Source organism: Mustelus asterias, chromosome 26 (assembly GCF_964213995.1).
Source record: "Mustelus asterias chromosome 26, sMusAst1.hap1.1, whole genome shotgun sequence".
In the NCBI taxonomy this organism is placed as follows: Eukaryota; Metazoa; Chordata; class Chondrichthyes; order Carcharhiniformes; family Triakidae; genus Mustelus; species Mustelus asterias.
Genome location: NC_135826.1, coordinates 25796036 through 25813692, shown reverse-complemented (window position 1 = coordinate 25813692; position 17657 = coordinate 25796036). Strand labels below are relative to the sequence as shown.

The window sequence follows — 17657 nt, the reverse complement described above, 5'->3', positions numbered from 1 at the left end:
CACTTAACTTCACTGCTGACTTTTCATTTGCTTCAGTTTGTCCTCTGCATCCTTCGCTCTGTTTTTTATTATCCCTTCATCTGCTGAAGTTGCTGCTTCTTGCTTGGGTACAGTCCCATAGGCACCACCTGTCTTCCTATATCCTGTCAATCTGGCCACTCATAACGTGTGAGCATAAACAGTGAACATCACAGCTAATTCAATTGTGCGGAATCATAGTCGAGCTTGAATTGACTTCATCTGATGCACTTTCCACTCAGAGCCATTGGCAATAATTGTAGCAATCTATCTACTCCCTGGCTGAAATGGGTTTCCTTATAGAACAAGAATAAAAACCTGGGACCCAGTCTATAAAGCTTTCTAGACTACTACATCTTTTGATAAATTCCCAGTTTTGGTACAATTAGCCTCTGCAGTCAGAGTTTGTATAAGAATTTGGACTTCCATTACACAATTTAAAAACTCAACAAAGGATGTGAAGCATTCTGATTGCACTCCCACTTAAGCACGTTGTGTAGGGTATTCAAGTAATGATTACCATCAGTAAGAAAAATGTGAGCTGCTTCTATTTTTCAAATTGTGTGTGTTTCAGCTTTGCATTATATTACAGTCATACTTGTTTAAGCAACTGAGAATTCAAAGATAAGTGAATAGTTTAATCTTCTGACTAACCTGTTTGTATTAGATTTGTCTAATTTGTAATATTTCTGGCAAACCGGAACCTTGAATTTTAGTTTTTTTTATAAATCGGGAACTACTGGCAGTAGTTGGGTGTAGGGGTAGTAAATGTTTTGCCAGAATCCCTTTCTATTTTGTACCTAACTCTTGTCATCTGATGATATAATACCCTGCATATACAAGTTGAATGTTGGAACTCCAAATTTAGAACATAGGATTTGTTGTTGCTTCACTTGAGATCAATTCCATGGTCCTGTGCTTAAGCACTGATTTTGTAAGTCTATGTTAGGGTTAGTTTTAAGTTGTTTCATTTTTCACTTTTTTAAAACCAAATTCCACTGATGCGAAATAATTACAGAAAAAAACAAAAGATATTTAATTGCAGACATTTTGATTAAGCTTAGACCATAAGACATACGGCAGAGGAGCAGAATTAGGCCATTCGGCCCATCGAGTCTGCTCTGACATTCAACCATGGCTGATATTTTTCTCATCCCCATTCTCCTGTCTTTTCCCCATAACCCCTGATCCCCTTATTAATCAAGAACCTATCTATCTCTGTCTTAAAGACACTCAATGACCTGGCCTTCACAACCTTCTGTGGCAAAGAGTTCCACAGGTTCACCACTCTTTGGCTGAAGAAATTCCTCCTCATCTCTGTTTTAAAAGATCGTCCCTTTAGCCTGAGGTTGTGCCCTCTGGTTCTAGTTTTTCCTGCTAGTGGAAACATCCTCTCCACGTCCATTCTATCCAGGCCTCGCAGTATCTTGTAAGTTTCAATAAGATCCCTCCTCATCCCCTCATAAGCTCCAATGAGTACAGACCCAGAGTCCTCAACCGTTCCTCATACGACAAGCTCTTTATTCCAGGGATCATTCTTGTGAACCTTCTCTGGACCCTGTCCAAGGCCAGCACATCCTTTCTGAGATACGGGGCCCAAAACTGCTCACAGTACTCCAAATGGAGTCTGACCAGAGCCCTGTATAGCCTCAGAAGTACATCCCTGCTCTTGTATTCTAGACTTTTACTATATACATTGTAGATGATCTGGGGAAAGGTTTCAGAATTTTTATTTGGTAGAGTGTCATCATTTTGCATAAGTGGAGGAAGCAATATTGTGTACACTTAATTCTAGAACCAGTATATTTATAGTGTGATGTTCTTAGTATTAGTGTGTTAACTATTCAGAGAATAAACTGTTGAACCTGTAAATATAGAAAATATTTTGGCTGGGTATTAAAGAAGAGTTCTGAAAGCACTGTGCTTGAATAATAATAATTGAATTTAATTCATGCTTATAATACCCCAGCCTAAAATCAAATCATGCACATGGATTTATGCATGATGTCAGCAATGTACAACTCCAGTAACGTGGCTTAAGTGCAATTTATAATGAAGAAATCCTTGCCATTAGCTATTGGAAAATTGGCTGCATAATTGAGGAATATTTCTGGACTCTCACCCTCCTTCAATACACTTTCATGCAGTTCATTGCTTTATCTATTTTGTATCTATTTAAAAACATTGCCTTGCATTGTGCAAACTAAAGTATATGTCATTGTTCATACGACATGCAATTCCAAACTGTTGAGCCATGGGATGGTAGTGAACTATGGATTGAAGTCATTGTAGATCTCAGCTAGGCCTAACTTTGGTTAGGATATGGGGTGGCTGCTACAAGTGGGAGAGGGATATCTTCAGCAAGGTTTAACTTGAAATTCCCTTCCGTACCTCTCAGTTAATCAAATGGTAAGTATAGTCTGAGAAAATAGTAAGTCAAGTTTTTGGAATTGGTGATAAATGCGTTTAAGGAAAATAAATGCAATACTATAAATGTTTTTCTTATTGAAGTGCACATTTCCTGTCAAGAATCCATGATAACTGATTAACTCCCAGATTTGGACCAATGTTTTACGACAGCTGCCTGTTAGGAAGTGTGCGAGAATTTCTTAGATGATTGGAGTTATGTACTAAAAATTATTTTCAATTTTTATCCCTTAATTCCATAGACCATCTGTAGATGTGGATATATAACATGCGGGGTTTCTAGTATTGCATCTGTAGTAAAGTTAATCTGTCGTTTCATAATCTCATATTATAAAACACTCTTTTACTGCTCTCTTGTGGCACAGAAAAGGAACTGTCAGTACTTTCAACTGCAGGTTTATTTTATTTACATAATTCAAATGTGTAATTTGAATATGGGCTTTCCAACTGTATATCATTATTGCAGAAAGAAAAAAGTGAGGACAATTTGGGAATATGAAATTTGTAGATGATTTTAAACAAATTATTTCCTACTTTCTAATCAAAAATGTGATTTGGATATTTAGAACATCAATAATGTGCAACCAGCTTGAAATTCCAATTATTCGAATACCTTGGTGTGTTTGGAAAGTGGGAATGATATCTTAATTTTAATTTGCACTCTTTCGTTAGTAAGGTTGGTCTCCCAAGGAAATGAGAAATTGGAACGGAAAGATAGGGAAATGGAGCTTAGAGGGATTTGCCAGATTTTAAATGGGAATCTAACTTTAGTGTGTAGCCCCAAGCACTAATGCTGAAGTACGGTTGAGCTGATTAAAGACAAAAATAGACAAACATTTCAGTATGGTGAGCTACCACTTATAGTCTGTATTACTAATATATCTGTCCTAAAAGTGAACAAATTTACAGTTCAGTGCACTGTTCTATACTTGCATATGATACATTATTATACACTTCAGATGTTTTAATTTGTCATTTTATAGGGCATAAACTGTTATGTGTACTTTTGCAATTAAGTGCAGTTGTGTCAGCTTGATTTGATACCCTGCATCAAAAGGTCTGGCAAATCCCATTATAGTACTTGAGCACATAGCTTAGGTTGATCCCTCAATGTGGTGGGAATGTGGCATTTTTGAAGGTTTTGTCTTTTGAATTTCATTATCTGAGAAACAGCAAGGGCATTCTATGTGTCTTGGCCAATACCTATCCCTCCACCAATAGCACTAAAACTAACTAACTGATTATTGTTAAAGTTTATTTATTAGTCACAAGTAAGGCTTACATTAACACTGCAATGAATTTACTGTGAAATTCCTCTAGTCGCCACACTCCGACACTTGTTCGGGTCAATGCACCGAACCAGCACGTCTTTTAGACCGTGGGAGGAAACCGGCGCATCCGGAGGAAACCCACGCAGACACAGGGAGAACGTGCAAACTCCACACAGACAAACTCCACCCAAGCCGGTAATCGAACCTGGGTCCCTGGCACTGTGAGGCAGCAGTGCTAACCATGTGCCATTGTGATCTCTCTTGCTGTTTGTGGAAACTTTCTGTGCATAAAATTAGTGCCATGTTTACCCTCATTACAACAGTGACCATACTTTAACTTAGAGGACCTGACAGAGACAACATAAGTGCAGATTCTTTCCTTTGTATTCCAAAAGATATATAACCTATTGTGACAATGAAAGGCATCTTATTTGAAAAGAATATTTGTATTGGAACTTAAATAACTTTTTTAAAATCTTGTTTTCAAATCAGTATACTGTTTAATGGAAATCGATTTATTAACACTGTCTGAAGTGGAAAGACCTTTATTTTATTTCAACTTTATGTCTTCTTGTTTTCAGGGAAATCCAGTTGCTCAGGAGACTACGACACAAAAATGTAATCCAGTTGGTAGATGTGCTGTATAATGAAGAAAAGCAAAAAATATATCCTTTTTTTAATGACTGGGTAATATTTAATCCTGCAAAGTAAGTTTTTTTGAAGTTATTTAGGATATGCGTATGGGTAAAATTGGATGACTCGGGGTCATTGAGATATACAGCACAGAAATAAGCCCTTTGGCCCATGTCGACCAGTTTCCTAAACTGAACAAGTCCCATTTGCCTACGTTTAGCCCATATCCCTATAAACCTTTCCTATCCAGGTACCTGTCCAAATGTCTTTTAAATGTTGTAATTGTACCCGCCTCTACCACCTCCTCTGACCGCTCATTCCATACACGCACCACCCTCTGTGAAAAAGTTGCTCCTCTGGTGCCTTTTAAATCTTACCCCTCTCACCTTAAACCTATGCCCTCTAATTTAGGAATCTCCTACCCTGGGGAATAGATTTTGGGTATTCACCTTATCGATGCACCTCATGATTTTATAAACCTCTATAGGGCCACCCCTCGTCCTCTTAGACTCTAGGGGAAAAAAATAAAGTCCAAACCTATCTAGCCTCTCTTTATCATTCAAACCTTCCAGTCCCGGTAACATCCTTGTAAATATTATTTGCACCCTTTGCAGTTTAATAACATCCTATAGGAGGGTGACCAGAATTGTACGCAGTACTCCAAATGTAGCCATGCCAATGTCTTGTACAGTTGTAACATAACGTCCCAACTGCTCTGATGAGCTTCTGTTTCCTTTGGAATATTCCAAGTCACAGACTTGGCCTGTCTCTAGTGATGATTTTGAAATGCAATATTTTTTGCTTGTACTCCATGATGTATGGTTAAATTAGGCACACATTTGTTCCATAATTTTCTGTCTATTATATTGAAAAACTATTGCATTTGAAGATCTGTGACTATGGTATATTTTTTAAACATGGCGCTCCATAAATAGGTTTCATTACTTTCAGTTAATAATCAGTTCTGAAGCTTAGAATTATTTTGGGAAGAGATGTCAATATTACAAGTAATTCTTGTTCTTTTGTCTGTTCTTTCTCTAATAGGTGTTGAAGTTTAATCTTGTTGTAAATTGTGTGAAATACTTGCATCTGTATACATACAACCCCACTGCTCAGTTTGCAAAAGAAAAGTTGTATTCTAAGGCAATTTCACAGTTGAGTAAAATTTTAGGTAAGAATATATATTCCCATGGCAGAGGCAAACTCAATCGTTGCTTTCAAAAGGAAATTGGATAATTATCTGAACAGAAAAAAATTGCAGGGCCACGGGGTAAAAATGAGGCAATGGAACTAACTGTGAAGCTTTTGCAGAGAGCTGTCATGACCAGTACAAGCTAAATGGCCTCCTTCTGTGCTCTAAGCATTCTATGATTCTAAGAACGAATCCTTCAACAGAACTCATTATCTGATTTAATATGGTGTAAAATCAACTTCTGTACAAACCCATGAATGCTGCTTTCACATTTTGCAGTTGTATTATGAATTCCTTGTGTTTTGAATGAGTTGGACCACATACCCAAATTCTGCAATGAGAAAAATGATTTGAAGTGAAGACGTCTTGCTGGGAACAATGTACATCCTTCCATGCACCTGTGCAAATTGGTGATCAATGCAGCCATTTATCTTGCCCAGCCAGCTCTGTCCTTGCTAGTGATGGACGAGTTTCATTAAAAGGAGTTCTTTACACTTTCTCAGTCTTCATATTCAAAATTATCACAATATTTCAGACCTTTGGCATTTAAAACATTTTAGCATAGAAATAAATCATTTTTAAGAATCTGTGACGTGGTTCTCTTGTTTATGTATGGGATACGATAAGGTGAATAACACTGACATAGTGTGGGTGGAATAGATTTAGGCATCAATTCTTGTGAGCATAGAATTACCGACTGAGATAAGGGAAAGAAAATAGGCAGAACAAGCCAATTCGTGCATCACTGCATGTACACAATATGTAAATGTATATTAAACTCTGGATAGGCCTGTCTGATCTTGCAGAATTTAATAAATTGAGAGTATGTAGTCTTTACTGCTTTACGGTCCACCACACACATTCTGTTCCTGGATGTCTGGTTTTCGACATAGGTAGAAACCGTATCGAAGCAGAAAATTATCTTCTAGTTTAATAATGCAAAAGAAAACTAATGCTCCTGTTTCAACACTCTGTTTTTGTATTTTGAAGATGTGTGATTGTTCCCATTCAGTGTTTTCAGGATTGGAATAACTTAAATGAGAGAATTTAAATATCAATATTAAAATAATCCACAGATTTTTTTTTGTAAATATTTTAATTTGAGTTTTTTTCTTTTTTTTTCAACAACAAAGCAGCGGCCCCACAACACTCAAAAACAACAGAGTTGGTAAATCCTTAATTCAAACATTTTTCCTCTGGCTTCGGTTCTCTAAATTGTCTAGATGTTCTGACATTATAAAAAGCTGCTTTTTGATAGACGGGCCTTTATCGAAGAAGTTGCATTTTCCACAGTAAAAATTATCTTCTTGACTTCGTCAAGTCATTTACCAATTTTCTGCAATTCTAAAACATGGTCACTGATGTTTATGCTAATAGACTGAGTTTCTCATCAATGACTTTGATAATATTAGTAGTCATCAGCCTTTTGGGGCAGCATGGTGGCACAGTAGTTAGCACTGCTGCCTCACAGCACCAGGGACCCAAGTTCGATTCTGGCCTTGGGTGACTGCCTATGTGGAGTTTGCACGTTCTCCCTGTGTTTGCGTGGGCTTCCTCCAGGTGCTAAAAAAAAGTTAGGTGGATTAGCGGAGTAAATATGTAGAGTTATGGGATTGGGACAGGGTAAAATCGGAGGATCAGAGCAGACTTGTTGGGCCAAATGGCCAAAGCCATGATTTTAACTTTCTCAACATTGACTGGGACAGCCATAGTATTAGAGGGTTGGATGGAGAGAAATTTATTGAGTGTATTCAGCAGGAATTTCTCATTCAGTATGTGGATGGCCCGACTAGAGAGGAGCAAAACTTGACCTCCTCTTGGGAAATAATGAAGGGAAGGTGACAGAAGTGTTAATGAGGGATCATTTTGGGACCAGTGACTGCAATTCCATTAGTTTTAAACTAGCTAAGGAGAATGATAGGTCTGGCCCAAAAGTTAAAATTCTAAATTGGGGCAAGGCCAATTTTGATGGTATCAGGCAGGAACTTTCAAAAGTTATTAAGGGGGAGTCTGTGGGAAGGCAAAGGGATGTCTGGTAAGTGGCACGCTTTCAAAAGTGTGTTAACCAGGGTTCAGGGTAAACACATTCCTCTTGGAGTGAAGGGCAAGACTGGCAGAAGTAGGGAACCCTGGATGACTCGGGACATTGAGGCCCTGGTCAAGAAGAAGAAGGAGGCATATGACATGCATAGGCCACTGGGATCAAGTGAATCCCTTGAAGAGTATAGGGGGTGTAGGAATAGAGTTAAGAGAGAAATCAGGAGGGCAAAAAGGGGACACGAGATTGTTTTGGCAGATAAGGCAAAGGAGAATCCAAAGAACTTCAACAAATACATAAAGGGCAAAAGAGTAACAAGGGAGAGAGTAGGGCCTCTTAAGGATCAACAAGGTCATCTATGTGCGGATCCACAAGAGATGGGTGAGATCCTAAATGAATATTTCTCATCAGTATTTACTGTTGAGAAAAGCATGGATGTTAGGGAACTTGGGGAAATAAATAGTGATGTTTTGAGGAGTGTATGTATTACAGGGAAGGAGGTGCTGGAAGTCTTAAAGCACATCAAGGTAGATAAATCCCCGGGACCTGATGAAGTGTATCCCAGGACTTTGTGGGAGGCTAGGGAGGAAATTGTGGATCTCCTAGCCAAGATATTTGGTATTTTGGTAGATAGTCCAAAGATGTGCGGGTTAGGTTGATTGGCCATGCTAAAATTGCCCCTTAGTGGCCTGAGATGCATAGGTTAGAGGGATTAGTGGGTAAATGTGTAGGGATATGGGGGTAGGGCCTGGGTGGGATTGTGGTCGGTGCAGACTCGATGGGCCAGATGGCCTCTTTCTGCACTGTAGGGATTCTATGATTCTATGATATTTGAATCATTGATAGTCATGGGTGAGGTGCTTGAAGATTGGAGAGTGCAAATGTTCTGCCTTTGTTTAAAAAGGGCTGCAGGGAAAAGCCTGGGAACTGCAGGTTAGTGAGCCTCACATCTGTGGTGGGTAAATTGTTGGAAGGTATTTTGAGAGACAGGATCTACAGGCATTTAGAGACGCAAGGACTGATTAGGGACAGTCAGCATGGCTTTGTGAGTGGAAAATCGTGTCTCACAAATTTGATTGAGTTTTTCGAAGGGGTAACCAAGAAGATAGATGAGGGCAGTGCAAGGCCTTTGACAAGGTACTGCATGGTAGGTTGTTGCATAAGGTTAAATCTCACGGGATCCAGGGTGAGGTATCTAAATGGATACAAAATTGGCTTGGTGACAGAAGCCAGAGGGTGGTTGTAGAGAGTTGTTTTTCAAACTGGAGGCCTGTGACCAGCGGTGTGCCTCAGGGATCAGTGCTTGGCCCACTGTTATTTGTCATTTACATTGATGATTTGGATGAGAATATAGGAGGCATGGTTAGTAAGTTTGCAGATGACACTAAGATTGGTGGCATAGTGGACAGTGAAGAAAGTTATCTCCAATTGTAACGGGATCTTGATCAATTGGGCCAGTGGGCTGACGAATGGCAGATGGAGTTTAATTTAGACAAATGTGAGGTGATGCATTTTGGTAGATTGAACCAGGGCAAGACTTACTCAGTTAATGGTAGGGCGTTGGGGAGAGTTACAGAACAAAGCGATCTAGGTGTACATGTTCATAGCTCCTTGAAAGTGGAGTCATAGGTGGACAGAGTGGTGAAGAAGGCATTCGGCATGCTTGGTTTCATCGGTCAGAACATTGAATTCAGGAGTTGGGACTCCTTGTTGAAGTTGTACAAGACATTGGTAAGGCCACACTTGGATGGATTGAGTTATAAGGAGAGGCTGGATAGACTGGGACTTTTTTCTCTGGAGCGTAGAAGGCTGAAGGGTGATCTTATAGAGGTCTATAAAATAATGAGGGACACAGATCAGCCAGATAGTCAATATCTTTTCCGAAAGGTAGGCGTGTCTAAAACTAGAGGACATAGGCTTAAGGTGAGAGGGGAGAGATACAAAAGTGTCCAGAGGGGCAATTCTTTCAGAGGGTGGTGAGTGTCTGGAACAAGCTGCCAGAGGTAGTAGTAGAAGCGGGTAGAATTTTGTCTTTTAAAAAGCATTTAGATAGTTACTTGGGCATGATGGGTATAGAGGGATATGGGCCAAATGCGGGCAATTGGGATTAGCTTAGGGGTTTTAAAAAAGAAAGGGCGGCATGGACAAGTTGGACCGAAGGGCCTGTTTCCATGCTGTAATCCTCTCTGACTCTATAACTAGGCATTCTGAGATTTGAAAGTGTCAGGTCAAGAGCTGCCTCAGTTGCTGAGTCGCCATATTGAAGAACCTATTTCTCTCCAGTTGCCTCCGGCTGATCTTTCTTGTCGTTGGTTTTCATAGCATTTCTCAGCATTTTGTCAGTAGAGTTCGACCAAAAAGCCCTCCAGAGACCTAAAATGGAGTTTTCACTCCCAACTTAATTGAGTGTGAGCTGCATGAGCACAATAAATCAGAGGATTTCTAGCAAAGTAGTACCAGAACTCACAAGAAACGCAACTATTCCTGTGTTTGCTTCACATGACACACACACACACCCCCAACCTCTCAATCTGCAGTTTAATTTGAAACTTCAATTTACAAGTCACTGAAATGACTTTTCGAGTTTTCATTTTTTTCAATTAGTGCGATCTTGTGCCTCCTTTGAAGCATTTTGGGACAACTTGCCATTTAAAAATACTATACGTTGCAAGTATTTGTTTTTATCTTGCACCTTTCAAGAATGGGAACTGATGGAATTTGACTTCCAAATGAGTTAAAATTCCCTATTTTAAAAAATATATATATTTAAAGCCTTACAAAGCTTCTTTTTGATAATATGGAAACAAATAATTACTCTACTAACTGATGTACAGGAATGCATTTATGTTTGTTGGAATGCTATAATGCTAAAATAAAATCATCCGTGAATGTTTTGGTAATAAATTGCTATATAGCATTTCCTTGACTTGACTAACGTATATGGTAATGGAGTATTGCGTGTGCGGAATGCAAGAAATGTTGGACAGTGTCACAGATAAGAAATTCCCAGTTTTTCAAACTCATGGGTAAGTAACTTTTATTAATTATCGTACAGTGTCAAAGGCTTCACTTTTAAGCAGTTCAACTTTACATACCTGATTCAACTGCTTTGTGGGTCTCATCTTCTATTTATGTCCCATTTCCACTTCCTCTCTTAATCACATCTCCACTGAATCCCAGAAAGCATTGGTTTCCAGAAAAACTTGGAAAATAAATTTGGGGTATTTGCACAACTTGAAAATATAACATTTTTCCTCCTTTTTGTTCCTTTTATAAAACTACCATGTTGGTACCCACAACAAGCATTCACCTCCCAATGTTTTATAGTTAGCATTAACTTATAATCCTGATTTGTCTCCATATTATGTCAGTGCAGTATATCTTCCTAAATGTCTGATGTTGATCTTCAGCAATGAAGTAGAGACTTCAGTTGTGAAGTATCTGCGAGGCTCTCACTGAAGTTAGTGAGATTTAGATATAGTTCGCCTATTTAAGTGACTCATTGTCGCTTTGTAGCATACTGCTGATTTGTTGTGCACCAGTTTCCGAGATTTAAAAGATTCTCATATTTAAGGCTGTGGATCGGGATTAATTAACGTGGGATTGATGACTGCCTGAACCAAAAGTATTAAATAAAGTTTATTATAGAGCAGGAGTGCACAATATGTTAATAGTGCCCATTTTGTTATGAGGAAATCCAGAAGAAAACTGCATCTAAAATTTTGCCTGTGTTGCGATGAAAGCTGTTATATTCTTTGTGTAGTTGATTAGGAATAAATAGAAGGTCTTGTGGCACAGTGGTTGTGCCCCTACCCCTGGACCAGAAGCTCTGGTTCAAATCCAATGCTAGGACTTGTTGGCCACGGCAGGAGCGTTTATAATGAGGTTCAACAGGCTGATAACCATCTCTTCCCCACTATTCCCGGAACCTCATTGTAGAAAATCTAGCTAATTGCTTATTGGTTACAGTCCTTGGGAGAAGCTGATGTTTTAACAGCTTTTTCAGTCCTCTTATTAAACATGTTTTGATACACTTTGTTTAAAACACACCTCTTAAAATGTAACTTGTCCGAAAAATCTTTGCAATGGAACTACCGGTCAGAAAAATTCCAAAATGTGAACTTTTACATTGTTTAAATTTTGGTATGCTGCTGTCCTAACCAAGCTCTCTCTCTCTCTCACCTGTGCCATGTTGTGTGAACGTATTGGAGAGAGTGCAAAAGAGGAAATGGTTCCAGGGGTGAGGATCTTCAGTTATGGGGATAGTTTGGAGAGGTTGGGACTGTTCTCCTTGGAGAAAAGAAGGCTAAGAGGAGGTTTGATTGAGATGCTCAAAATCATGAGGGGGCTGGACGGAGTAGACGCTCGTAAAAGAATGAGAGGGCACATTGATTTTTTTTCATACAGCGATTGGTTCAGATCTGGAATGCACTACCTGGAAGTCTGATGGAGGCAGGTTCAATCGAGGCATTCAAGAGGGCATTAGATGATTAAAATGTGCAGGGGTATGAGGAAAAGGCAGGGGAATGATACTAAGTCATGATGCCTGTGTGGAAAGCCAGTGTTGACACAATAGGCCAAATTGCTGCCTCCTGCGCTGTCAGAATTCTGTGATATTCTTAGTTGTTTACTATTACATTTTTATAATGCATGTGCAGTATGAAAAACACCATTGAAGGGTGGTGGTTGTTGTTAGACAAAATAATAGTTGGTGGTTGAATTTTTAAGTTGACAAAGAGTTTTGCCTATTTCATTACAGATTGCAATGTAGTGTAACAAAGACCTTGGGTATTAATGAATGCAGGGAGTGGAACTAAACGGAACAATGGGTATTCATATTAGTGAACATTATGATATCATGTATGCACTTGCCTAGTGCAAATAAAGAAATCGTAGTAGTATATCTTGTAAATGTTGATGTCTCGCACTCTTATGTTCCAAAGGCCAAACTGTCTTATCTTAATATTTTCCATTCCTTTAATCTGATTTTACTGTATAACATTTTTTTCTCAAAATAATTTGGACAGGTACTTCTGCCAACTGATTGACGGTCTAGAATATTTGCACAGTCAAGGAATAGTCCATAAAGATATTAAACCAGGCAACCTACTACTAACAACGGATGGCACTTTGAAAATCTCAGACCTAGGAGTAGCTGAAGTAGGTATCCTAGTTTTTATTCCATTGCATAGCACACACATACTTCATTTAATGTTGCTTAAGTGCCTGCCATAATATCTATTGTTGCTGATCTTTTCAAAAGATGCATTTCAATTTATGTTTCTTAGTTATTGCTTAAGAATAGTGTAGTATCTGTACTAGCTCCTGATGAACACCAGACGGAATTTTTATTTTAAGAATGATTTTAAACTTAAAGCCCACTTTTGAGTTTCCTTTTTTCTAATTGGAATGGATGGTCAACCTTGATATGTTCAAAAGATGAAGAAAGCTTGAGGGCTTTAGGTATGTCAAGAAGTGTGCAGCCTCACGCAGACAGTGCTTAACAGTAAGTCGTGTAAATGGAAAGATTGGAATCGAAGATGCCAGTTCTCTTCAGATCAATCCCCGTTAGTGAGTTGAAAACCTCAAATTCAATTGATTCTTCAGTACTATTCAGCCTTGGAGCCCACATAGTGAACAACTGAAACCTTTGACTGACATTCTGTTGCTTTTAATGCTATAAAGTCCATTGCAGTGCCAATTGCTCTCATTTGTTTTGGAGTATTGATTAGTTTCAACATTTCTTTGACTTGCGATTCTTCATTTTAAGCCCACCTCCACCCCCTCACTGATGGCATTCTTGCTTGGTGGAGTGTGTTCTGATGCCTTCCCAGTCACAAATAGAGTGATGATGCATAGCTGTGCGTTGGCTCCTACCCTGTTCAGCATGGTGTTCTTTGCCATGTTTTTGGAAGCATTTAGTGTTAGCAGTAGATATCGCACAGATGGCAAAGTTTTCTATTTGTTGACTACAAGCCCAAACCAAAATGCGCAGAACTGTGGTTTGTGAATTAATTTTCGCTGATGTCTATGTCTTGAATGCCTATTCAGGAAATGCCACGCAACATGGACCGTTTCTCATCTGTATATGATAACCTTGATCTCACAATCAGCACCAAAATGCCTGAAGCCTCGTACCAGCCAGTCCCGCAAAAGCAGTATATGAAGCCAGCTGTTACAGTCCATGGTTAAAAGCTTGAAGCAGTCAACACATTTACTATCACAGAAGCATCTTGTCCAGAGTAGATCACATTGACAATGAAATCACCTCCAGAATGGCTAAGGCCAGTGTTGCCTTTTGAAAGCTATGAAAACCTGTATGAGAGAATTAGTCTCTCTCAAGAAAAGTGAAGCTATGCAGGGTGTTTGTCCTTCCCATTCTCTTATATGCTTGTGAGACTTGTTAAAAATTTGTTCATGGGATGTGGGCTTCGCTGACTAGGCCTGCATTTATTGCCCAGTCAGATTGCCTTGAGATGGTGGTGATGAGATGTGGAACTTTGCTGCGGGCACGCAGAACAACTACACCATTTTCACATGATCTGCTTGAAAAATCTACTTAAAATTAGATGGCAAGGCAAGGTACCTAATACTGAGATTCTCTCCCTGACTGACATAACCTAGTATACACATTCTGCTCAATGTTGTTGTTGACAACTTGTGTACTTGATTTGTGGCTTTTCACAAGTTGAAATGACTTTTTGAGATCACAGCCACTATCAATGTTGCATCTGAGATGCTCATCTCTGATTCAGATGGCTCAGCAAGCTTCATACAGAGTTTTAACCAGGTTCACATTGACAGCCTTTCCTTAAATCTCTCTCTTTAAGCTTGTGTCTGAGTTTCAACACAGACATATAAAACTTTGATATATTTATTCTTGAATTATCAATATAAAGTGATCTCCAATCACCTACAATGCATGATCACCGAAGTCTAAACACATGGTTTACTCTATTTATTCTCTCTGGTTGGTAGTTATTTTTCCTGGATAAATTGTGTTACCTTTTGGTATTTGGCTTTTAAGTTTTTAAGAAGTAGTAAGATTCACTGTTTATATGCAGTGGCCAGCTCCATAGCTGTGAATTGTCATGAGGACAAAGTAGATAATCCCTTAAATTTGCTGAGTTATTTTTTTGTGTGCTTTGCTGCTGCCTTGACTTTTCTGCTCAATTAAATTGATTAGATATTACTTCTGCTGTGGTCTCAAGTAAGACTGATTCTCATTTTTCTTACTGCACAGCAAATGTCTTAAAGTATGTGAAGAGTTACTAGTTGCGAATAGATGGAACATGCTCAGCTTTGGCTTTAGTACTTCACAATTTTTGGGATGAAATATGATCTTATCAATCTTTCATCTCACCATCTTCCTCGCTGAGCTCGTCTTTGGTTTTTCTCAACAGCATGCGTTTTTTTTAAGCCTTAGTAAGAAACTTAGAAACCCTACAGCACGGAAAGAGGCCATTCGGCCCATCGAGTCTGCACCGACCACAATCCCACCCAGGCCCTACCCCCATATCCCTACATATTTACCCACTAATCCCTCTAACCTAAGCATCCCGGGACACTAAGGGCAATTTTAACATGGCCAATCAACTTAACCCACACATCTTTGGACTGTGGGAGGAAACCGGAGCACCCGGAGGAAACCCATGCAGTCACGGGGAGAATGTGCAAACTCCACACAGACAGTGACCCAAGCCGGGAATCGAACCGAGGTCCCTGGAGCTGTGAAGCAGCAGTGCTAACCACTGTGCTACCGTGCCGCCCTCTTTTTTTAAAAAATCTCACTAACTGCCCTGGCTGGAGACAATACACATCTCTTTATCCTGTAAGTTTTGAACGTATTTCGCTTGTCCCCCATAAATGGAATCCGCAATATCCTTAATTTGGCAAGAGTCATGCCATGATACCTCCTACAGTCAGAGTTGCTTAAATATGCTGGGAATACACAAGAAAGGTCAAATGCAGATGCTGTGGAAAATTCAGAAAGAACACCTTGAAACTTTATATTTTGATGGTAGGGAAGGTTAAAATCTCTTCAGAAAAGTAGATTTATTCAGAGAAGAAAAACCATGAAAAAGAAAAGTGAAAAAGCAACAATACAAATCAGTTCTCTTTGGACAAGTCAATTTTTCTTTTTAAAAAATCGAGTAATACATTCAGTTCTGTTCTAGGGAATGGAACATTTTATTTCACTCCTTGCCAATGAACACTTACTTCAGAAGACCATGCCTGGATGTAATTTTCCACTTCTTGCCATTTTGGCACCTGTGAATGAAGGTAGGGAGAAACTTTGATCCCATCAGGCTTGGTTGGAACTGCACTCAGACGCAAAAGGAGTCAGAACAAAAATCAATGTGGTAGTGGATTTTTGGCGCATACTGGGGTCTGTGAATGCAACAGGCAAGCTTTGATCCCAATTTTCTGTTGCTTGCAGGTTTAAATTTAAGGCCCCGTCCAAGTCTGTTGCATTTTTTTTGCATTTTTTTGATATTTTGTGAATAATGTTAACTCGTTCTCTCTCAAACGTTTATTGAAAATTATTTTAAAATAAAATCCACTATGTGGAATGTGATGATTTGAAAATGTTTCTTTTCTGTACCCAACTAGACATAAATAACCCCTTTTTTGATTCTAACTTTCAGGCATTGCACCCTTTTGCAGAGGATGACACATGTAGGACAAGTCAAGGGTCACCAGCATTCCAACCTCCAGAAATTGCAAATGGCCTAGATACATTTTCAGGGTTCAAAGTGGACATTTGGTCAGCAGGAGTGACATTGTAAGAAGGGTTCTGCATAATTACTTACTGATGTACAAAAATGCAAATAATTTGCAGCATGAGGTGTTATGTAAAAAATGTTCGTTCTTAATTGAATGTTAAAACATCTTTAACTAACTTTGCGTTAAGCACTTGTTTTATATGTTCAATATCATGCAGTTTTACAACGTTTTACAAGTGTGTGATCAGATGTAACACAAGAAAATTATCCATCATTGTGATGAAAAAAAGTCGTCCTTCCTCTGACCTCAAATATTTAACTGTGTAAATTTTTTTAACATTTCCATTGGAAACACACAATTTTCCCAGTCTTCCTGACTGAGGGCGGCACAGTGGTTAGCCCTACTGTCTCACAGCGCCAGGGACTCGGATTCAATTCCCGTCTTGGGTCACTGTCTGTGTGGAGTTTGCACGTTCTCCCTGTGTCTGCATGGGTTTCCTCCGGGTGAACCGGTTTCCTCCCACATTCCAAAGATGTGCAGATTGGGTGAATTGGCCTGCTAAATTCTCCCTCCGTGTACCCAAACGAGCGCCGGAATGTGGTAACTAGGGGATTTTCACAGTAACTTCATTGCAGTGTGAATGTAAGCCTACTTTGACTAATAAATTACTTTAGTGCCAAATGTTAATGCTTGCACAAAATATGGAATTCAACTTTACCTTGTGATAAACTCAATGTAACTTTTGTTTTCCAGATATAATATCACAACGGGACTTTATCCATTTGAGGGCGATAACATCTACAAATTGTTTGAAAACATAGGGAAAGGGGAGTACACCATTCCAGAGGAATGTGGACCGTTGCTGTCAGATTTACTGCAAGGTAAGCACAGAAAAGTATAGCATTGTGACGTCTTGGGGATAGGTGGACTTGAATTGAAATTATAGCGACAAGTGATATAGCTCAGGCAAAACTTCCAGTGGCTGAAGTTTGAAATAACGTCTTGAGTAAGAACTAATTACATATATATTACAAGGACATATGACACAGAAACAGGCTATTTGGCTCAGCCAGTCCAAGCAGCACTTGAGCATTCTCTTATCTTTCAACATAATCCTCTATTCCCGTTTTCCTCATATGCTCATCTAGTCTCCCCTTAAATGCACTTACACTATTTACTTCAACCACTGCTGTGGTAGTGATCTGTTTGACTTGTCTCATACAATATAATAGATATATGCTATTCACAGAATGCCAGCTCACATCCTTCATATTTGAAGACTTTGATGAATGAACAGGATTTGTAAATCATAGAATCCCTATTGTGCAGAAGGAGAGCATTCGGCCCATCA

The 17657-nt window shown here is 39.1% G+C and overlaps 1 protein-coding gene across 2 annotated transcripts in view; it reads left to right on the top strand.

Annotated features, from left to right (window-relative positions):
• The window catches only part of stk11 (serine/threonine kinase 11), a 148995-nt gene that overhangs the window by 42022 nt on the left and 89316 nt on the right, over window positions 1-17657 (top strand). For both annotated transcript variants that reach the window (XM_078198304.1, XM_078198305.1), the window contains exons 2-6: window positions 4298-4381; window positions 10516-10605; window positions 12607-12739; window positions 16228-16364; window positions 17060-17187. In XM_078198304.1, the coding sequence (XP_078054430.1) occupies window positions 4298-4381; window positions 10516-10605; window positions 12607-12739; window positions 16228-16364; window positions 17060-17187 (572 nt within the window). The remainder of the gene's footprint in view (window positions 1-4297; window positions 4382-10515; window positions 10606-12606; window positions 12740-16227; window positions 16365-17059; window positions 17188-17657) is intronic.